Below are 24,152 nucleotides of genomic sequence, written 5' to 3'. Positions count from 1 at the left end.
ACGATCGTGTCCTACCTCAATACGTGAGGGAAAGACTGCACATATCCATCATCAAGACCAGGGAGATAAGTGATGCCCAATATAAATAATAAAAGCAAGCTATTTGAAAACAAAGCACTTGCATTTTAATCTTCATGAGGCAGCAATCTGGATTCTGACCTACGAAAATGACATAAATTTGTAGTAATTGACATACAGGATGCCCCTACACACACACACATACAGAGATTTATCCACTTAGAATTAGGCAAGCTAAAGACTAGAAGAACTATCTTACTAGAAGGGGAGCATATGATAGAAGGATGGCTTGTCCCACAAGAAAGAACGGAAATAAAAAGAGTCCAATAGACCCATCTCACCTGTCTTGTCGACTCTGTGTAAGCAGCCAATGCATCTGTCACATCCAAATTAGCTGTGTCAACATTTATTCATGTCCCACAGCTTACGTGTCTCTGAAGCACATTCTGGATCTCAAGCTGGTAGGCAGAGGCTAAGGCAACAGGTGTGCAGGGTCATCAAGCTTGTCAGCATTGGTTAGCTCCTTCAGAAGTGACAACCTAAAGGCTAGTTCTCCATGTACTGGATTTTGGTGTTTGACTCAAAAGAGTATGACTGAAACTCCAATGCATCTTTCCCCCCACTGGCAGCCACCTCCGTGCATTAGACGGGTAAAGGCTCCTAAGCTGCATTCCTTAAACAGATCTAATGTAGTTTCCATCTTCTTATCTTCTCTGCAATGAACGCATTCAAGTCTACAGACATTTCCAAGTCATCTTCCAATTCCAGTCTAGAATGCAGAGCGAAAACATTACAAAATCCTTGGAGCCCACTAAACATTTGGGGGTTTCTTGCATAGTCCTGCAGAAGATATCACCTACTTTAGGGACATGAGTTGTTTCCTTTCATTTCTAATTGAAACTGACCTGAAAGGTTCACGATACACTAGTAACAAAAGGGAAGGTAGCGAGTCAAGTAAGAAAAACTGGCAACAGAAATCACATAAAAATGCAGGCCTCCACCAATCAAGCAAAAAAAGGGCAAATGCATATAGCTTACCTTTTCTGTGATAATAACAAGAGGACTCGATCCTAACTTTGACTGAAACATGCAGAGTTTCTTCTGTATCATTGAAATGTCCTGGAGGAAGCCATCTTGATCAGTTGAGCAGAAGGCCACCAAGACCACCTTAGATTAATAGCTACAAAAACCTCAAGATCTCAACAGAACAACACAAGCTTCAAAAATGGGCAACTCAAACTAGCCTGCTGCTCTATCACAGCAGCACACATAAAACGGTGCAATCACCCACACACGCATGTGCGTGTGTGTGCATGTGCATGTGCACATCTAAGACATTTCCAGAAATAAGTACCAATTCATCCATCTTAATGATTATACGCCCATGCACAACATTCTGAAAAAACGGCGTCTTCAGGATAGCGTACATGCCAAGAATCGAAACCACTGGAGGAAAAATGCTTCAAAAATGGACAAAACTCAAACTAGCCTGCTGTTCTATCACAGCAGCACATATAAAACAGTGCAATCACACAAACGCATGGATGCACATGTGCATGTGTGCGCACATTTAAGGCATTTCCAGAAATAATTGTCAACTCAACCATATTAATGATTTTATGCCCATGCACACATTCTGGAAAAAAGGCCTCTTCAGAATAACATATATGCCAAGAATTGAAACCACTGGGAAAAATGCTGCTGTACCACTTATCATACTCATTGCCAGCAGCTGTGCATAAAATTGATTCTGGACCCACCTTGGATTTAAAATGATGATGATCAGGGAAGTCCATGCGCTCTAAGCAGACAGCCCCTAGCTGAGACAAACTCAGAACATATCGCGCATGAGCTCAAATAACAGATCCAAGACAGAAAAGATAGAAAAGCTGAAAGGACTACTACACAAACCTGCTCCAAAGTTAATGACAAAGATTCTGGACAGCCAATTCCGGAAACACATACTACGTATTCACCTCTCAGAACATCCAATGATATACTTCTATCTGCACTCATCCAGAAGAAACTTCTATGGTTTCTTTGAGAATCTGATAATAAACTTGGAACTTGAATTAGCTTACAAGGAAGCATCTTGCTGCACAAGATAACAGCATCACAGTGAAGGAAAGGCCTAATCTTAGCCTTGATGAACTCCAGATGCTCACGAGGCACCTGTAGCACAGCAAAACCTTTAATGGCTCCATCTTTGAAGTCTCTACTTCTCTATCTTGCTCAAGATCATTACGAGTGTCAAACATCCAAAGTACAACAAACAGGTGCCATAATACTACAAAAAGTTGCATAGTGAGGAAAACCTCATCAGAAGGATACGGTTTATATTCCCATCTGTTTACTAACTGGTTATAGTATTAATCCTATTACATTCGCATAATCCTATAGCTAGACAGAGCCAGTATTCGTGGCTACTCCAGCCTCATCTTTCCATAAGACTGCCTGAGACACATCCACACTTGACTAGTGAAAAAGCTTATTGATTTTGGGAATGAGATTCTGTTGCAGATAATGGCCACCTATCCTTGAGAATATAGAAAAGGCAGGGAAGTTCTTTTGGTCAGAATAATTTAGCAGTTCACAACACTAACAGAAATAAAGATAGATCAAGCACTAAGGCAAGAATGTCTCCCTCGCCTCAGGACAGGCAGCAATCAATGACATGGCAGTTTTCATCGGCAGCAGAAAACGTGTTCTGAGGCTGAAGCATGGATGATAGGGGCAGTTTGTGATTGTTGTACAGTACTGAAGAAGGCAAGAATAATGGTGATAAATAGTAATGATTGGGATGAAAAGTAGCAGTCCCCATTCTCCACCTTTAATAGACTTTGGTCAGTGGGAATTTGTCCTACCCAAACTCAAAATGAAGTCATTTTAATTTGGCTCTTTTGGGATGGATTTTATAAGATTAATTTGGCAAATAAGTTTTGATAAATTAGCAGTAAGTTTGGCCTAATTTAGTCTTTCTTAACATACCCCTTCTCACACCCAAAAAGGATCCTAAATAAAGATGACAACAAAGCTTTTTTTTTTTTTAAGTTAAGGGGAGCCAAGGAGAAAAACCACTCTCAAGGGTTCCAATAAAGAGAGAATGCTATCGTGCACCAGAAATTAAGTAATAACCTGGTGCCTAACATAACCTTAGAGTATGAGAACTTGACACTCTTATGTAACTATAGCTTAAATGCCAGAAAAGGGGCGCATAATATCTCATGTTCGCATCTTTTGTAGCTAGTCCTTTCGGACCACTTGGGAGTACTGGAACGCTGACATACATCTCAGGCACTTGGTCCAGTGAACTGATATGATGCCTTTAGCAACCTGCCAGCTCTCATTTTTGTATATATTTGCTTGTTTTCATGCTTATGGCCTTGTATAGTGTTCCACTCTATCTATGTAGACATCCTTGTAGTTGCATATTTCAGATCAGTGTGTTGTTCTTCAGCTCTTAGTTGTCGTCTAATTTTCTCACTCGCTCCATCTCTCTTTTTGGTTCTTGATGACCTTCAGCATGCACACCCAGTCAAGGAGAAAGAGTGACAAAAAATTGCAAATGCTATACATATTAAAGGGCAAGAGGAGGATTCATCCATTCTCAACTAAGCTTCTGTTACTCTCCTCGCTTATTAAACATAGCAGTAAGTGTTTGAATCTAACTGGAGTGTACTCTAAAAGAATTTAGATCTTAGAAGTTATACATGGCTTGAGTGGTAATCAGAACATCACAAATAAATCATCAAGACTTTGTAAAATGTAGGACCTATATATCACCAATTTTCTCTCATTAAAGAAATAGCAAAATCAATGATGTCACAAGCCAAAGACATCACAATCTGATTCTGTGAGGTCACCTGCCACATGATATAACACCACCAGCACCAATAATCTCAACTAGATACCTGTCAGTGCACAAACTTACTGTGGCATTATGTTGATAGGCCTTCGACTATGAAGAATTAATGGCTAATGAATCAAGCTAGAAGATGATGTGTATCAAGAGCAAGTAAAGTAAGAAAAACTACAGATTAATTCAGGAACTGGTGGCAGACAGGTGGACCCCAGAAGAGCGAAGTCATATATGGCCAAAAACAACAATTTCTTGCTTGTTTAATTTTGATGATACTGACAAGACTGCTATCATAACTTGTATTCATTAACTGCTCCAAAACTTATTCAAATTTGCAACATAATTGGAAGTTCCAGTTTGATGTTCCAGGGTACCAAAGTTAAAACACAATAGATTTTTGATTTACCAATTCAATGTACCAGATTTGCATGGTGGATGACAAGAATGTCAGCGCGATTCAATGCATCCAGCGGTTCGCGTAACGGACCTCGAGGAATCAATCGTTCATTTCCAAAAAGTGACAAAGCATTAACCATTACAATTTCAACATCTCTCCTGATCTTCCAATGCTGAAATAACAACAGCCTGTTGCAGTGAACTTCACCACCTACCTGTGACTTGTACTACAAATACAAATATATACGTGCATTATACATAAAAATGTCCATTCAAAGCTTAAGCACCATTGACTATCAAAAAAACACTAGTAAGTCTGTCCCTTCACTTTCCAGCATGAGATACTGACATCATGCACACATTTAAAAAGCAAAGAAATACGCATTCAAGTGAATCATTTCTGCTTCTTATACTTGTTGAAAATTGGGAGAGGTGAACACTAAGGGAGAGTGAGACTCAAAGAGAGAGAGAGAGAGAGAGAGAGAGAGAGAGAAACTTGAGAGTGTTTCTTGATAAAACAGGAAAAAGAATATATGAATAAAGATGCATGGCCCTGTTTGAATACGCCAAGAGGTCGCACCAACTAGCTTGACCTTCATCTAATGCCTAAAGTGGGTCCTGTCAAAAAGGGTGCAGTGATGGAAGTGTGAGAATCTACTGTAATAAACTGCACAAACAGAGAAAGAAAGAGGAACACTGCAAAGAACGAACACAACTGTAAAGAACAAAAGCACTTGAGAGAGAGATGCTCAGGAAATGGAATCCATATACCAATGCACAAGACCAAACAAGATGCAGGTCAAGAATCACTGGCCGTGGACATTGACTCCCTCTCTCCACATAGGATGTGAACCTGCAAGTGGATGCACTGAGAGATACAATCAGGAGGAAGCAATGCCTATTAATAGGCCCCACATATGAACAAGTTGGCCAGCAATCAAGTGGCCCACAAATACAGGTCAACCAGCCAAAGAAATGCCAATCGGCCATAAAATGGCGCAAATAATTTGGGCAGCCTACATCATATCTCGTAGAATACAAAATACCCCACTATGCATGCACAAACTTGCCCATGAGATGTACAAACTGGTGGCACCCTCTCTCAAATCATGGGTGATCTAGTACAATACAATATACTATGATAATGACTCAGCATAGTACATAAAACAATGACTATCAAATTAGGACCATGGATACCCAAGGAGTGGGTGCACAAGCCACCACCAAGGTGTCTTGAAGAGAACCTAATTGTCAATGTCAATCATTACTAATCGTGAAAACAGAACGTAGTAATAGCAATCTCTCATGCCTAACAACAATGCCTTTGCAATAGCATACGTGACGATGGATTCGATGCCTTCAGCCAGGCTGCCAAAGTTTCCTTGTATGTGTGACCTTCAACTAGGAGTCGACCCCACTCTTTGTCATGAAATAGGTCTATGTGCACCTAGATGCCAATCCCAACTCCACGATTTCAAACTACCAAACTTCGTCGATACATAAGGGGAGCCCCTCTGTGGGACCTTTGAACCTGCATATGGATGTATGGATGAGGCTCGAACGTCCCACTACCACCACCCTCTCACACTCACTCTCTGGCACTAGAGAGTCATGAGAGATGACAGCGCCACTCGTACCGTGCGACCATCGACAAGGCCACAAGGCAACAGCCAAAATCTAGACCTGAAGATAATGATGACTCATCAATAGAGCTGTTACCCTTCTTCTTTGTCGGCTTCTTCTCCTTCCACAATGCGACTAATATTCTACAATCCTTTCGAAGATGTCCCTTTGTGCCCCAATGGTACCACCAAGCATTCTTCTTCTTCTGTATGTCACCCCTCTCCGAAACTCGAACATTTGAAACAACCTACTGAAGATGATGGCAGCTGATCACCAGCAGTAGTGGGAGGCTAGGTAATAGCTATAGCCCATGTAGCAACAATCACAGAAGGCTGGACCGCTAGTGGAAGAGGGTTGATGGCTGAAACCTGCAAGACAAGGATGGGTCTGAATGGTGGGTAGCCTATCTATTTATAGATGTGGAAGGATCCTTCCAAATTAGGGTTTTGCATTTAGGACACAGAAACTCTCTAGAACGGCTCCTTGTTTGATGCAACTTTTGGTAATTTACTATTTTGGGGCTGTTTTAAAGAGCTAATCAATGGTAATGAATTTTTAGCTCGACATCCCCTCTCAAGCCCAAAATTGGAACCAAGAAGGGACTGGAAGAAAAGCTCAACCCCATTTTGTTTATCCCAAGGCATCCCACCCCAAACCAACCACAACATCAGACAAAGGATATACGTTGGCTACCCAATGGCCTACCAAGACTACAGAGGTGATGGTTATCTTACCAAGGAAGTCCAAGTAGTTACCCCACACAGGATAAGGCATCGGACAAAGGATGTTCATGCCAGTGACCTACCAAGACCTGCAAAGGTGAATGGAACCACATTGAAATTATTTTTTTTCGGTGGATTGATGGATATGGTTTGTAGCCTTTCAAGTAATTGTGTCCCATGGGAAGAATGAAAAGGGATGGTTAGATCCAGCACGTCACAAAACAAACAAGCTAACCCAACCACTCGAGGGTGTCGATAACGAGGGAAAGGGAGATGAAGGATGGTGAAGTTGTGGTGAAGAACTGCTAGTGGAGGCAGCTCAAGATCCGTTCAAGGGTACTTTACACAATGACATGCATAGAGAAATGCTACATAGTGAGAATGCACATGCCACGGATGCCACTTGGAAAATGTCCCTCGTGGAAAAATTGTTCACTTGCCCAAGTGCCCTTTACAAAGATGATGAAATCATGCAATGCAAAGAAGGAGGTACAACAGGGGGAAAAGGCTGATGTCAAAGACAAGTTCCAAAACTTGTAGAATACCATGAAAGGGAATGAACCCCCCCTCAACCCTAGATATTAATACCGAAGGAGAAAGAAGAGTGTGATGTCGGTCTTCATGTGGTACCAAGAACCATGATGATAGGATGAAGGTGAGGATGATGCACCCTAACTAAAAGAGCAAGGTAGAAGTCACCACCATGATAGCATCAAGAGAGATGCTACACGATCCGTCTCAAGAGGAAAATCCTCCATACTAATAGAAGAGCAAATCTCCTAGGAAGATGAAAGCACAAAAGGAACGGTACACATCCCATGTCTCTAGCCCAGGAAAAACCGGTGCAAACCTGCATGCTACCCCTACACTAAAATACAAAACCCTGCAAAAGATATCAAAATCTACAAAACAGAGATTGGTAGTGAGATGCTCCAAAGTAAAACAAAACAAAAAATAAGGCTAAATAAAATATGTCCAATAAGTGTGTATGTGAGTGAATGCAACGAAAGACTAAAGAAGAAAAAACTAAGGATGTGGCCATCATCGTGTACACCCATCAGTAGATCACTTTCAATGAAATGCTTGACGAGGTGAAGAAATGGGCCTAGATGGGGACGTAGAGAATAACCTAGGAATGGATGCAAAGAGTGCAATGGGTGAGAAACTAGCAGCTGGTGTTCGACACATCTGCCTTGCTACATTTTGGTATCTATTTCATAGTACAACACTCTCCAACTCATAACCTCTGCCTTGATCCTAGAGATACAAGAGTTCGAGGTTGGACTGGCCATCTGCAAGTGGAACCAATGAGGAAAACAAGTATTTCTTTATGAACTCAAAACTAAGTAAGAAGCTGAAAGAAGAACTTGTAAGTATTCCTTTCCTTCCTTTTTCTTCAAACAATTTTGTTTCTCATGGTTAATTTGGAGTAGGTGAATCTTCATCAAACTCTCAATTTAATGCATTTAATGGACAAAAGGAAGCAACCATGTTTCCCACAACACCACCAATCACTAATCCATTTGGGCTCCCACCCGTCCCTCCCTTATCTTCCGCTACAACTTCTTTTCCGCTTCCATTAAGTGCACCCCATTTAACACCACGCACCACACTAGGGGATTTTGCACACTTAGACACATCCTTTAGAGCCTCCACATACCTGTTTCCAGGTGATGTACCTGTGACAGAGGCTAAACCTCCCACACACACCTTCGAGTTATCCCTCTAGGAATGCATCCCAAACATACTCGAGTGTGGATCATTTGATATCACGTTTTGCCTCTATGGCATACCTAGTGGTCCATGCAATCATTATGTTATGCCCCAACCGACATTTGGACAGGGCCATCATGTCCCAATGCCTTCACCTCCACCTTCGGTACCATTTGAAACTATGTTAGTTTCGGTAACTCCACATCAATTGGCACTTATTGGACATCAACAGCCCGTTTCTGCCTTTCCACCATTACCCCCTCCCCCTCCTTATCCACCACCACCAACACCATCTTATCTTCCACCCTACCCCACCTATCCACCTTCATATACACCTCATGATTTTGGCTCCTCATCTGCCAAGCATGCTCTCATTTCAACGGGTCAAACTACACCTCTTGGTCTAACTTGATGAGGCATGTCTTACACTCTCAAAACCTATGGATTTAATACAGGGATTGGAACCCCAACCTAATCCCGCACTTGTTCCATACGAGGTCATCCGCTCATGGAAGGCTTGTAACGCCTCCGCTATTGTCAAGCTTATGTAAGGCTTATTGCTTGAGTTTCACTCTTACCTTTAGCATTTCGACTTAGCATCAAAGTGTTGGGCACACTTGACTGACCGCTATGTGGCTCAAGATAGAATCCGTCGCATCAATTTGAATCATCAACTCCAAAACTTTAAAATCACAAACAAGGATGACTTGAAAGTCAAGTTGGCTGAGTATTGGCATCTCCTCCTTGAGTTCTCAGCCACCCATTGGGGTCCCTAAGTTCTCTGGCAATCAAGCTATCATGTTCCTTAACAAGCTGCCAAGAAAATATTTTCATTTTGTGCAACGTGGGATTTCACAACCTCAGATGCTCACATTTAATGAGTTTAAGTGTCAGTTGTTGCGTTACATGGTTGTTCGATCAATTTCATAAAACGCCCTCGATAGAGGGGACTCTCATTGCATCTTCTCAAAAAGGGCAGCAAGGCAAGGACACACAAAATTCAAACTCCAATCGAAATCAAAACAAGGCTAGTGAATCCCAAGGCACCACCCAATCAACTCTCAAACTTGGATGGCAAAATGTATCTAAGAAGAATAATTATTGTCAACATTGTCAAAAGGTTTGCCATTATGATGACGAGTGTCAATCTAAGGCAAGAGGCACATAACCAAAATCCAAGAATCGAACCCCCACACCTCAATCGAGTAAACCCCAGCAAGAGAAGTAAGGTGGTGACAACCCCGAGTAGGGGCAATGGCAAGGTCAGACCCACACTGCCACCAGTCAAACATCACAATCAATGAACTTCTCAACTCTAGAGGGTTTATCTGACTAGTCTTCGAGGCCCACATTGTCTCCTTAGAGCCATCGACTGCGAGTCGCATTCACATCTACGAGTTGCCTCTCGACGAGGTGAATGCACAGGCCCACTTGTCACAGCCGAGCACATCAACACCAATTTGGCTTGTAGACAATGGCACTACTCATCACATGACTCCTATAGAGAACATTTTCATTTTCCGAGCCCCTACAGCTGAGAGAGTCCATGTAGGAAATAACTCCTTGGTCAGGTTCAGGCCCAGGGTCGCATCAGTTTTGCCATTGACCAAGGTCCGGATCTAGCTTCGTTGGATGATGTCTATCATGTCCCCCAGCTTGGGGTGAACTTGTCCATTCAATAGCTTTGCCAGTTGCCGAAGCAATTTTCTTCACTGTGACACCAGTCGAGGTCCTAGACTCTCAGACTGGTTTAGTGATTGCTCAAGGCAAGGCACAGCCTAATGGCCTTTACCACATAAGCCATTTTCTTACCGAGCCAACTACCACCAATTCGGACTTGCATCGCTTCTAAGCCTTGGCCACCACACAAGAGCCCACGAACTCTGAGTATCTTTGGCATTTTCACTTAGGACATCTTGGCTACGACTCTCTTTATGAGCTGTCATGTCATGAGATAGTTGAGGGCCTTCCACGCCTAAAACTATCTCAAGAGGTCCATAAAGTATGTTAGCTAGGTAAGCAGTATCATACACCCTTCCCTCAACAATCCACCACATGTGTTGAGGAACCCCTTAGGCTCATTCATGTAGATCTTTGTGGTTCCACATCCACTACTACCTTGAATGGCGCACTATATTTCTTTTTGATAATGGATGATTTCTCTAGGTACATGTGGGTGTACTTCTTTAACCACAAGTCAAATGCCTTTACTTATTTCAATGCTTGGGTGCTGTTGATTCATAACCAGATTGGTCGTCATGTGGATACTATGAGGAGTAATTCTAGTGGCGAGTTTACCTCCCACAAGTTCTCTAAGTTTCTATAGGAACTGGGCATTGCGCACCAACTCACCTCTACCAACTCCCCTATACAGAATGGAGTCATAGAGCGTAGGAACCGGACAGTCATGAGCATGGCACACTCTATGTTGTTCGCAGCAAAGCTTCATGAGTGCCTCTGGATTGAGACTGTTAACACTTCAGTGTACATCCTTAACTGATGTCCAACTATGGCAGTCTCTAAAAAGACTCCATACCATGCATTTTTTAGCTCTCAATTTGTTATATCTCACTTCAAAGTCTTCAATAGTCGTGCTTATACTAAGATTACCGCAAAACATGTTTCAATGATAATGGAATTGCAAAAGAATGATTTTTTATCAATGTAGCATTGCCTTTTATGTGGCTCGCACAGGTGTCTCAGCTACGGCTACTGCAGGAGCACCTATCACTTGTGTTGATTCAAAGGCTCTAAGGACCACCATATTGAACCACAAGGTTGATTTGATTCACAAGAGCTTGGAGGGTCATAGAACATCATGGGAGAAATATGGATACACAATTATCTTAGATGGACGGAAAGATACGTGCAAGCATGTCACTTAATGAATATCTTGGTATCTTCCTATACTGGAACAACATTTCTAAGATCTATAGATCTATCCGATCGTGGTGTGCGGATCACAAGTATCTTCCATTTCCAAGTTCCAACTTATAAATACACTTAAGTTTTTGTTAATTTTGTATTTACTATTTAGTCTAACTACTCCTTACATATAATGTAACACGAGAAGTAATATTTAATCATATCAATGAAGCAATCCAAGAGATTGGACTAAACCATGTTGTATAGGTTGTAACACATAACGCAAGCAATTGCAAGAGTATGGGAGAGCTCTTGGAGGCCCAATACCCACACATTGTATGGACACCATGTGCAGCCCACTCCATTGACTTGATGATGAAGAACATTGGATTGATTCCATGGGTTGGTCTATTGTGGAGAAGGCTTTAGGGCTTATCAACTTTGTCCTTCGAAAGTCATTTGTTCATAGTGTATTTAGGTATCACTGCCAATGGGAGCTTCTAAAAACGGCCAAAACAAGATTTTGTTATGTTTTTCTAGTTTTGTGCATGTATGTGAGTTACAAATTGGATTATATCATATATGTCATATCCTTATTATAAATTGCAATCATGATTTATAACTTACAACTATAATATCTATCATATTCTCTTAATAAACATATGGTTAATCTCAAGTTGGTGAAGTGCAAGGATGCATTGAGGCATATGATAGTGGATCAGGAGTGATTCGATTGATCAAAATCCTCTACTCCAAATGCCTTAAATATTATGCACACAATCTATCATGTTGAGTTTTGGAGAGAGACAAATGGATAGCAATGTGCACTACTTCCTATAGTATCAATGTCGCAATTGTGTTATAGAGAAGGAGCTACCATGGGCCTTCTATATGAGTTTATGAAAAGGCTTCGTAATGCTATCCACGATTGCATTGTATTGACAAGAGATAAGTAAGAAAATATGAGTTCTTCTTTGATTCTATAATAGAGGTCATAAACTACCTCTTGAGTTTGAGAATTGAGACTTAATTCAAGTCTTGACTCTTCCACCTTTTGACTATATGAGTAAGGCCTCCCAGCTGACTCAAATCTTTGAGCATAGATGGATTGGTTTTAACATCCCATCCATTCTGTTGCACATATTCTTCACCCTATGTGGAGAAAAGACTCTCAAGGTACACATCAAACATTAATGTCAAGTAATCGTAGCCCATTGCATTGCCTATTCATCCTTCACACAACCATTGTATTTGTGATGTTACAACTCACACTTAGTTACTCTTTATAGAGCTCCTTGTACTTTGTATTTTGCCTCATGGGCTACTCCAAGGTGTTATTGATAGATTTTTTTTCCCTTGAAAAAAAAAACATTAATGTCGGGGTGGACGCAATACTTGGAGAGAGTGTATCCAACATCTGCTATGCAGACTAGCATTGAGGATGACCTCCTAGCTTATAAGGGGAATGCAAATACACAATTTGCAAGATAAATAGCAAAGGACGAGAATAATCTTGCTCTCCAATATCTTCATGGGAGAAGTTTGGGGAGTTAACTCCAACTCTTCAAATGGTAGCTTTGTGAGTATTATCACAACCAATTAGTTTTTCAGCAGTAGAGCGTCTTTGGAGCATTATGGGTGATATCTATTAACTGTCAGACGAACAAGGTGGAAAATCTGGAAAAGCTAAAGCAGAAGACAAAGGCCAAGGCAAAGTGAAACGGAAGACGAAGGTGCGCTAAGAAAAATCTAGAAACACAAAAAGCGCAGAAAAGTCCTAAATAAAGAAAAAAGGCGCACAAGGAAAAGCGCAAGTCAATACTTTTGTAAAAGAGCGCAAGCGCATCATGATTTAATTTAAGGAGCACCGAGGTCTCACCCGTGCAATTTGTAAATGTAGATGGGCGGTGGAAAGGAAGCTAGGAAGATAGAAGGACAATGGGAAAAAGGGCCTAGGCCACGGCTGTCCATGTAAAAAGGGGGATAAAGAGATGACCGCCCAAAAGGGATTTAGGGTTTTGTATATAAAGTTGAAAAGTGAATGAGAAGCTCATTCTTGTGTGTGGCCAAAAGTGGCTCTCTTCTTCTTCTTCTTCTTCTTCTCCTTCTTGTTCTTGCTTGCTTGAGCTTGTGCTTGAGAGAAGGAGTGTGAGAGGGTGAGGGAGTGAGTGTGAGTGTGTGAGGGCGAGGGACCGGGGAGGAGAAGCTCTCCATCTTCTCCTCTCTTCTTCCCTTCTCTTCTCTTCTCTTGCTCGCGGCTATGGAGCTTGGAGCGTGGAGCTTGAGGATGGAGCTTGCTCGAAGCTTGCACTTGAATCGTGGAGCTACCGGAGTGCGCAGGAGAGGAGGTAACTCGATCGCCATGGAGGTAAGCTCACTACACTCATGGATAGGTAGCGCGTCCGCTATGTGAGAGGTAGCCATTAGTGCTCGGCTTGGAACGCTTAAAACAATAAGCAGTCTGTGGGTCTTGGCGGTTGAGCGAAAGCTCCCACATTTTGATTCCGTTGCCGGGACAAAAGGATTCAAGCCTTGAGCGCTTGCGTGCTTCGAATCAAGCATCAAAGTAAGGGTTTTCCCCGAACCGGTGCTTGAGGTAGATAGGTAGGAAGCAAGGGAGTTGAAGAGGTATTCGATCTCCTTAGCAAGTAGGTTTTTGGTTTTTTGGATTTGGAAAAGCATGCTGGAGTAGTGCAGGTATTTTTCTTGTGATTTGGATGCATTAGGGTAGGAAAAAACAAAGAAAAAGAAGAAAAACAAGCAATAGGGTTTTTGCTGTCATAACAGGATATGAGGTTTTGATTTGTTTGCCGATTTGCATTTTGGAGTTTATTGGCTATTCCAGGTATATACAACTCTTCCCCTCCATCCATAGCCAACTTTGAAATTCGGCCCTCGGCCCTGCCACTCGGCCCAACTCCACTCGGACATGTTGACATTCGGCCCGGCCGAATTCACCACTCGGCCCTCGGCCCACTCGGACACTCAGCCCTCAGACGGGACGAATCGGGCAATCTGCCCCTACAATTCGGACCTGTTAGGCCAAATTTGGATTTTTCAAATTTTAACCTATAGACCCTAAAACTGACCGAGAGACCAAATAGAGCCGAAATCATATCATAGATCGATCACAAGACTGAAACTTAGAGCAAGTAGTTCAAAATTTGGCTATAAACAATCCTTCAAATCGTGCATGGTGTTTACCGTAACGGCCCTGCAGGTCGGGGGGACTGCCCCCCCGGACCCCCACAGAGGGGGCTCTGCCCCCTCCGCACCTCCCCCAAGTAGATAAGAGAAAACGCGCGCCATGACAGGTCCTCCAAATTGGACCCTAGCGTAGTAATTGCTCTACACGAGCATGGATTCTCACTTGCAAAAGAGCAATCAAAAGCCCATACCCGAACAAAGACAAACAAAGACCCTAGAACCTCAATGGACCAATCTAGCCAACAAAGCCAAAAAGGCCACACTGCAAAAACACGTACGTGTTGCGTTCAGTAGTCAAAATAGAAAGCAACAGCATCAAGCTACAACGGCGAGAATGACTAGATATGACAGTCCTAACGATAGATGCTCCTTGAATAGCAATGCACAGACGATCCAAGACATCAGTGGAAAATCCACATCTAGTCGTGCAATTGGGGATCCAAGGGCATTTGTTAGAAGGCTTAAATTTATAAGCCAAGACCCGGAAGATGAAGACATAGTACCACCTGCTTATCTTAGGGTCAAACTCACCGCAAAAAGAGAGCACACTATCGATGCTCCGATTGATGAAGGAGCAGATTTTAATATCTTGACCTATGAAGCATGGACCCTACTAGGCCAACCAAAGCTCACACCGATTAATGCAACTCTTAGCCCTTACGGGGGACACCCACAAGCACTCATAGGGAAGTGCAAAATCCTTGTGACGATTGAAACTAAAAGCTTGCCTATCCTATTTCATGTTCCTCCAAATAGCGCTAATTGCGAGAAGGAAACCCTCCTAGGAAGACCCTTCAAAAGGGCGACCAAGTGTGAGGCCGACTATGTAGCACAGAGGATACACCTAACACTACCAGGTATGAGAATAGTCACAACCTTTAGCAAGGGTGACCTCGTCGAACCTCGAGGAAAAGGCAAGGAATGTGCTGATATAACAATCAAGCCTGCTAACGAGAGCAAGGACTTGTTGGAAAAGTTAATACAAGCACAGGTCGAACAACAAGAACCAGTGAGTGAGGCCATGCCTGAAACAAGAAGGTCAAGAGTCAATGCCAAGGACGGGCTTTGGACTTATAAATATCGTAGATGACCCCAAAAAAAGCCTAAGCCTTATAGACGAAGGCATCAATGGAGAGCCAATACAACGCCGAGATGAATATCCAAAGCGTTGCTACGTGCTCAAGGGTATTATGTAGGTAACCGATGGATTTGGGTACCGAAACCCCCTGCTAAACCACCTCTATCAGCTGAAGGCCAGATTGCATCAAAAGCAACGAAGCACAGGAGGAAATCTAAGAGAAACTCCAGGTCTCGAGGCAAGAAACCAAACATGAGTGTTCGAAAGAAAGAGCCTCAGCCTAGCATACTTAATAAGCAGATGTCATATGTAACCATTGAGCGTGCACAAAGACCACTAGTGCTCAAGGAGCTTTTGACTTCCCAAGAGGATAATGAGCACCAGAGGCACAACGTTGCTCGTGAGAAGGCTGATTGCTCAACAAAGCAAATGGCACAATCGTCTAATAGCCTTGAGCAAATCATTCAGTCAGTGCCAAGTCCACCTAAGAGTCCTAGATCTCCTACACCCTCTTTTCCCAAACAAACACAGGAAGCACAACAACAGTTGTCAAGGGCGGTTGCTCAATCCCAATCTCTATCTCCATCTAAGCTTCCAAATATCCAAGAGGTGGGACATGACACCATCCGTAGCTCTCGGCCCAAGGATATGCCTGTGCAACCTAATGTGACTAGATCAACTCAAGGATATGCCTGTACAACCTAATGTGACTAGATCAACTCAAGCTCGATCTACACAGGTGAATGCTCAAAGGGCAACAAAAGACACGACCACTTCCGGTCGCCCTAGGGACTTGACACCGCAATCCACCAAGAGTAGCCAGCCCACTGAACTAGCCGCTACTACTTCCAACCAGGGATACAGCAATCACAGCCCTTGGCCATAACAACCGCCCTTACGAAACATGTCCTTAGCCGTTCACCTGGGGAGGAGGTGCCGTAACCAGTATCCTTGACAACTCCAGCCCTTCCAAAGCACCTAAAGCCTAGGCTTGAGGAGAAACCTCTCAAAGATATGGCCAAGGAGATGACGCATCTGACCAATCAACCTAGCAAGGCTGTCCAGCAGGGTGCAGCTACGTCCCATGAGGACACACCAAAGAAGGGGAAAGCTGAGGCCCAACCAAGCACATCAACGGCTGACCCAGTTCAGGGTCTTGAATCGTTAAGTTATGCACATTCACTGATCAAGAAAAAGAGGAGAAAACAGCGAAAACAACAACAGTTACAGGTGGTTGTGGACCCCAAGAACATTGAGACCAAGAGCGCTGGAGAGCTGAGGAATAAAGCATCGAGTCCATCCACCAATGAACCCATTGATGTCTCTTCTAATAGCGGTAAAACCTCAGACACATCCATGTGCTCTGAAAAATCAAAGCAGCCGTTACTATCAACGGTTGCTTTCAACACTCAATCCACCGACAACAAAACTCGCATTGACCAATCAAGAGTGAATACAATGCTATCACAACAGGGTGACAAATTTATACCAGTCACATCCAAGGAGAACCATAACGCAATAACAAAGCCTCAGGAGAAACATGGAAACCCCGAGTGCATAAGGAATCCTAGCGTTGACCAATCTTGATCATCTAGGCCTGAGTCCCCAGCTATGCTAAAGCCTAGACAAACTCCTAGAACCTTGCATGAGATAGCAACCGAGCAAGCCCTCGTTGAACATAGAAGTGTCGCAAAATGCTTAACTAAGTTGGATACTAAACTCAAAGTGTTCGCACGTATCTACGTCCTTGCGGACATGGGTGCATTTCCCAAGAAGCAGCTCAGGGAATACTTGTCATTTCCCCTATCCTGGGAAGAGCAAGAACATCTTGATGAGCACTATGACAGGCTCCTGCATGAACGCATGAGACTCATCTCTGACGAGGAAGCCGACGAACTACGCTTAACTGTGACATTCAATGACGTGCTTTGCCAACCAAATCTCTTAGAGAAAGAGCAACTAAAGCGACAATCAGAGAGTCGAAGTCACTTTGAAAAACGTTGGTTTGAAAATTGTGTTGCGATGGCCGAACAAGGAGCCCAAATTATGACAGTCTCAAAGGAGCGATTGGCCAAATGGTGGTCTCAAAGAGACCCAACCTATGTGGCACCAACTTCCTTTCGAGTGCTAACTGCCATTCGAGGTACGGACTTAGCTGAAACTAGCCAAGAGAACTCTCTGTCTGATAAGGTTCTCACTGAGGAGAAGTTACATATTGCCAGTAGACTCGGACAGGGTTCCATGCTACTCGATGTTGCAAAATATCTATCGTTATTGAGTAAGCTGCCACGAGTACTAGATGTGTGTGCCACACTCCAGTACAATCCAGAGTTCTACAATTGGCTTTTATCCTCGTGAAGTGACATGGACTCGTAAATATGTATATAAATAAACAATGAATTTTGTGACCCTGTATAGACAATATCAACACACACAAGCAATGATAGTCAAGCGCAGGGAGAAGAGTTGGATTTGACATGCTAAGCTCCTCAGGTCCTCCTCTCACCACACATTTAGAAGTCGTGTGACCATTTCCGCCTCCCAAGTGGAGGACATGCAACCCTCATTACCACCATAGAAAGCCCTGACCAACATCTCTAATGGTGTAGACATGATACCGTCCCTTTCTATACACCTTTTCCCCTTTCCGATCTATCCTTCCGAGGATGAGCCCTACCCCACTCCATGACAACCAGTCTACGTAACTTAGCATAAGCCAAGATCTGCTAATAGCTGGAGATAAAACAAACATCATCATGGGAGCCATCCCTCTACAACAAACGCTGCATGCCTCACCTCTCCCCTCCTCGTCATATGCGCTTGATAACCCACTGTATAATCCCTTCCATGCGAATAGTTTTATCCTATCTCAGGGCCTAATTCTTGGTTTGCATTTTGCAGGTCCCCCTACGGTAGCAATCATGGACCACATAGTGCAGCTGGCATGCAAGGAAGCTCTCCGCCGTCGGAAAGAGCATAAGGCACTAGCGCCCCCACCAGAACGCTATATGCCTACTCTAAAGAGGTACGCGCTGAAAAGAGACCCCAAACAACACCGCCCCCAAGCCAAGAGGACGAGGGCACAAGGGAGCACACGGGGTGTGGCAATACCAGCTGTGCAGGTTTTCACCAGACGCTCGAACACCAGGTGCTCGAAAGAGGAGAGGGCAGCTGGAGACAAGCAAGAATTTTATGCATTGTTTAAAAGCATTCTGGAAACAGTTGCAACCAGGGACTACACCATTCGGGTCCCGGCCGACATCTTTCCCACCCAGCCTTACAAGAGCCTCTCACTGACAGAGCCTCAATTGCTCGACCACCCGAATTCGCCCCGCCTCGTGCAAATAGAGGCCCCTATGACATATAAGCAACTTAACAAAGGCCATCCTGCCATAACTTTTTGTCTTTAAATGATTAAAGGGGTAGGCTCTCTACCTGTATACACTTTCCTTACCTATTGCTAATATATGCCACGTCTTTAACAAGCACCGAAATATGCATCGCAATCAGCATCATAGGATTTTAATAAAGTAATATCTTGACATGATTACATTTGTGCGTTATACTTTATGCATGCAACTTGCATATACTCTCATGAAGTGACAAGTGGATGCACGACGACGCAAGTCTTCGTGCAAACGTGTTCAATGCTCAAGTCACCGCAAGACCACCAACCTCACAAAGAACCGCGACAAAGCCACGCTGTCGAAAGTGAAAATCACCCTTGTGAGTGCCCACGTCGCATGGCCCAAAGCATGATCTTAACCACTTTCTCTTTCTGGGTTACACTCTACACCTGGCACTCACGGCAGCTGTTACCCCAATTGTACCAACATCGCACGTTCCAAAGAGAGTTGCAATATCTCAAGTGTATCTCCCCATCTCAATAACTACTTCTCTAACAACGAGGCTAGGGCACAATCATCACTGTAATATCCATTTCCTGAGCCTTCGAAGCTTGACATTTTCCAACCCATTGAAAGGCTGATAGCCTCAACATATTGCAATGGTTGTACTCAGGCAAGTCTTTTTTTTTTTTAAGAAAGAAAGAAAGAAAAAAAAAAGAACAAGAAAAAGAAACGAAAAAGAAAACGAAAAAAGAAAATAAAATAAAATAAAATAACAAAAAGATATGAAGTACCCACGATCACAGTACAGCACCTAGGGGTCCTCAAATTAGGTACGTCTAGTGACCTTGGTCGGTTGGCTCCATCCCTAATCCCCTAGCCCTTTAGCATCACCCACAATTGTTCAGGGTACATCAAGGACAGGATATACCTAGGGAGCTTGTCTCGCCTATGGTTAGATCTATCACCCTGATCCATTCGCACGATACCCTCTTGCACTCTGCCTTAATACCATTGCAATCAATTGTGGTAAGCACCGCACGAATGGCCGTGAAAAGTACACCGTCCCTATCAAGCACATCCAATAGCTCCCAGCTACCGAAAGTGCGGTGTCCCTGTGTTCAATTATGCTACGTCGTGCAGTCACAACGCAAAGGATGTCTCATACACCTTCACGTGTACTTCTCAACATTGACAACTTTGCTTCATCCACACATTGTTACGAGAAACCAACCCGCAATCTTCTAACTACGTAATATCTAAGTATGCACGAGTACTCACATAATATCTGCACCAAAATATATACACAGCTTGGGTCCTCAAGTGCAGGACAATACTCTCAGCTTGCTTAGAGTTCGACCTGTCTCCCGAACTAATTGAACTATGTATAGCACTATCCCTAGGGAGAGACCACCTATGAGAGGCTTTCAATTGCAGGTATTGAAGACTCCAACAAAAGTGTCGTTCGCTCTTCATCGACACCCAACTCTGAATTCTTATCCTTTGTCATCCTACAAGCCCACCAAGAATCATCATGTGCAGAATCCCCAATAAACCACCACTTGTGCTGGCCATCAGTGCAATCCCCAACAAAGAATAACCCTACCACCAACTCCAATAACCCTACCACCAACCACCTAGGCCACCAACGTGTCCCCAATGACCTTCCTCCACACCACTACCAACACTCCTCCACGGCAACCACAGATGTCTCTTCTACCCACGTCTTCAGTGCATGCCAAAGCCTGCTACTTACAACGGTGAGTGCCATGGGACTAGCACTCGTCTAGGAGGGGGGTAATATTAACCGTCAGACGAACAAGGCGGAAAACCTGGAAAAGCTAAAGCAGAAGACAAAGGCCAAGGCAAAGTGAAACGGAAGACGAAGGCGCGCCAAGAAAAATCTAGAAACACAAGAAGTACAGAAAAGTCCTAAATAAGAGAAAAATGTGCACAAGGAAAAGTGCGAGTCAATACTTTTGTAAAAAAATGCAAGCGTATCATGATTTAATTTAAGGAGCGCCGGGCTCTCACCCATGCAATTTGTAAATGTAGATGGGCAGTAAAAAGAAAGCTAGGAAGATAGAAGGACAATGGGAAAAAGGGCCGTGGCAAAAAGTGGCGCTCTTCTTCTTCTTCTTCTTCTTCTTCTTCTTCTTCTTCTACTTCTTGCTTGAGCTTATGCTTGAGAGAGAGAGTGTGAGAGGGTGAGAGAGTGAGTGTGTGAGGGCGAGGGACCACGGAGGAGAAGCTCTCCATCTTCTCCTCTCTTCTTCTATTCTCTTCTCTTCTCTTCTCTTGCTCGCGGCTATGGAGCTTGGAGCGTGAAGCTTGAGAATGGAGCTTGCTTGAAGCTTGCACTTGGATCTTGGAGCTACCGGAGTGCGCGGGAGAGGAGGTAACTCGATTGGCATGGAGGTAAGCTCACTACACTCATGGATAGGTAGCGCGTCGGGTATGTGAGAGGTAGCCATTAGTGCTTGGCTTGGAACACTTGAAACAATAAGCGGTCCGTGGGTCTTGGCGGTTGAGCGAAAGCTCCAATAATATCCATACCAAAGACCGCAATAGGTAATGGTAAATATATATTATAAAACTTTCAAATAAGCTAGTGACTTACGAAGTATCCTAAACATTATAATTTATATATATGTCCTTTGTTTTGCAAGCTTAGCACTACCCAATTGAATAAGTTAGCATATACAAATGCCAATCTTCGAGTTCTCAAGAAAATAGGAGCTTTGGATGGTGAGGAATCGGCAAGTTGGACACCACATCAGCTTGACCCTAGAAAGACTATAGCTAGCAGCACATGTGACTATGTTGCAACCCCAAACCCCTAAAGATGATGTCTATGACTTCATGAGTGAGAACATTGAGAGGATGAGGCGCCAAACCCAATCCTCTACATTCGGCGTCATGAAGTTGTAGAGTCATCTACTACAACTGCTTCTCATGTTCCTCGTCGCCATGCACGGAGAGGCCTTGAGCCTTCGAGATTAACTCCAAGTTCATCTAAGTGTGACAATGAAAGTGATGATAGTTCTCATGAGAGTACTAGAGTAGTGCTTTTGAGATTTGAGAACTAGAAATTAGGGAATTTGAACCATTCATTTGTTAAGAGATGTGTGCATTGTATTTTCTATTTGATTATGATTTTACATTCTCAAGAGTCCAAACTCTCAATTCTTGACTTGAAAGTTAAAACTTTTATCCTAAGTTGTTAGTTGATATTGGTGAATATTAGATGACAGAGTCTCAGACTATTGTTTATGATTTGTATTCTTCGGGTCTTCAATTAATTAAATTCATGGTGCATATGAACTCCTAAGTCGTTAGCTGCTTGATTCTTCAACTTATTAACCGATTTAATGTCTGGACTCTCGACTCTATAGTTTGGACTCTTGAGTCTTTGGCTTATGATTGTAGCTTGTTAAATGTTGTTTATAAGTGTAAATTGGGCACTTGCATGCAATGATTCTTAAGTCTTAAAACTTGTATGGAATGACTCATGAGTAGTAATATTTATAAGATAATATATCCTACATATGTTATTTAGCCGTTCCAATTGGTATTTCACTTGGAACCTTCGCGGAGGTGAAACGTTTCAGAGTGAAACACAACGTTTTGGGGGTGAAACGTTTCACAATTACCTTGGTTTATACCCACACCCCTAATGACAAGGTAGGAAAGCTCACCCCTCGAGCTGATCTCTTGATCTTTCTGGGCTATTCTTCCGAAGCAAAAGCCTACCATTTGTTGGATTCTCGAATGAACAAGGTGATCATTAGGAGGATGTCGACTTTGATGAGAGGAACATAGTGCAATCTTCTACACCGGACTCTGTGTCCTCACCTTTGCTCACATTGCATGAGATCGTGCATTTTGAACTAGGTCTACTGCCCATTCCTGTTTCAAATGTTGAACTTCCACTGTTGTCCATCTAAATGGCACATCCTTCTTTTACAAGGCATGCAATGGAGATGCAATTTCAGCAAACCCGCGTACATACTTCCTAGTAAGAACATAAACCCAAGAAGCTACGGATCTCATGTACATTCCTCAAAGGTGGCCACAATCGTATTATCTCAACCTTTGCAGGTCCATGCAAATACCATCAACCAATACAATATGCCCCAAAAAGTGGATTTCAAGCAAAAAGAATTCACTTTCTTGTCATTGATAACTAGCCTATGCACACACAATTCATTGAACACAATGTCCAAATGTCTTGTATGCTTTGCCTCATTCTTTGAATAGATATTCATATCATCAAAGAAAGTGTCCACAAATCCTCTATGTGGCCTAAAGATCAGATCCATCATCCGATTGAAAGTAGCAAGAGCATTCGTAAGTCCAAAACGTATAACAAGAAACTCATACAACCCAAAAGATGTCCTGAAAGCTGTCTTTATGCATTTCTTCTGATCTAATGCATATCTGATTATACCTACTTTTCAAATTTATATGGCTAAATATGACTACCCCTTACAATCTAACCATAACATCATTGATCTGAGGGATCGAAAATTGATTCTTTATCATGATCTTGTTCAAAGTATAATAATTAATGCACACATGCCATAAACCATCCATTTTCTATACCAAAAAGCACTGGAGAACAAAAAAGAAATGAGTTGTACTGCACCAGTCTTTTTTCTAACAGCTCATTCCCCTGACTCATAATCTCCTACTATAGGGCTGCACTAACTCTGTAGGGTGGCTTATTAGATGGGCTACTTCCAAGGATAAGATCTATGCCATGATCTTCAGCCCGTTCATGTGGTAGCTGCCTAGAAATGACTGAGAGAAATAATCAACATACATTTTCAAAAATAACATGCGATCCTTCTCTAACTTAGACATATTCCCAACATTCCCACTATCATCTTTATCCTTAGTGAAAACCAAGTACGCTAAAATATGATTTTTCATTACTTTAGAAATGGCAGCTACAGATATAACAAGGACAGATTCCCCTTTTAGTTTTACGTCAAGTGTAAATGTCTTTGCCTTATGTTGAATAGTGATCTCTTTTGCACGTGAATCAATCACTACATGCATATGGTGACAACATGGCATACCAAGCAATACATCGCAACCCTCGAGTGGAGCAAAGAAAAACTCTTCGCTATCCACATATCCCTGTGTATGCAACAGAAGCTTTTCAATGAGCAGTGTGACGGGCTCTACATGGCCTTTACATGCCATTCCAACTTCCCCCATGGGTCCCAACTCATCCTCTCTAATGCCTAGACAGGTTGCCATGTCTATAGAGATGAAGTTGACTCGTGCACCATTATCATGCTGATCCCTAATTTTGC

The 24,152-nt window shown here is 42.9% G+C and overlaps 1 protein-coding gene across 9 annotated transcripts in view; it reads right to left on the bottom strand.

Annotated features, from left to right (window-relative positions):
- LPXK (tetraacyldisaccharide 4'-kinase family protein) overlaps positions 1–24,152 on the bottom strand; it is a 30,045-nt gene that overhangs the window by 1,523 nt on the left and 4,370 nt on the right. For 4 of the 9 annotated variants that reach the window (XM_087669580.1, XM_087669583.1, XM_087669585.1 and 1 more), the window contains 5 exons: positions 4,297–4,500; positions 1,930–2,190; positions 1,779–1,838; positions 1,057–1,137; positions 274–858 (listed from right to left, as the gene is read on the bottom strand). In XM_087669580.1, the coding sequence (XP_087525706.1) occupies positions 703–858; positions 1,057–1,137; positions 1,779–1,838; positions 1,930–2,190; positions 4,297–4,500 (762 nt within the window). In that variant the 3' untranslated portion in view covers positions 274–702. Of the gene's footprint in view, positions 1–273; positions 859–1,056; positions 1,138–1,778; positions 1,839–1,929; positions 2,191–4,296; positions 4,501–24,152 lie in introns of those variants that run through there. The other 5 variants (XR_015689129.1, XR_015689128.1, XR_015689127.1 and 2 more) reach the window with 4 other exon arrangements.

The sequence above is a fragment of the Lygodium microphyllum genome, chromosome 27 (genome assembly GCF_053477565.2).
Source record: "Lygodium microphyllum isolate KBCC chromosome 27, Lygodium_microphyllum_v1.1.10, whole genome shotgun sequence".
In the NCBI taxonomy this organism is placed as follows: domain Eukaryota; kingdom Viridiplantae; phylum Streptophyta; class Polypodiopsida; order Schizaeales; family Lygodiaceae; genus Lygodium; species Lygodium microphyllum.
This window is presented reverse-complemented; position numbering and strand designations above follow the sequence as displayed.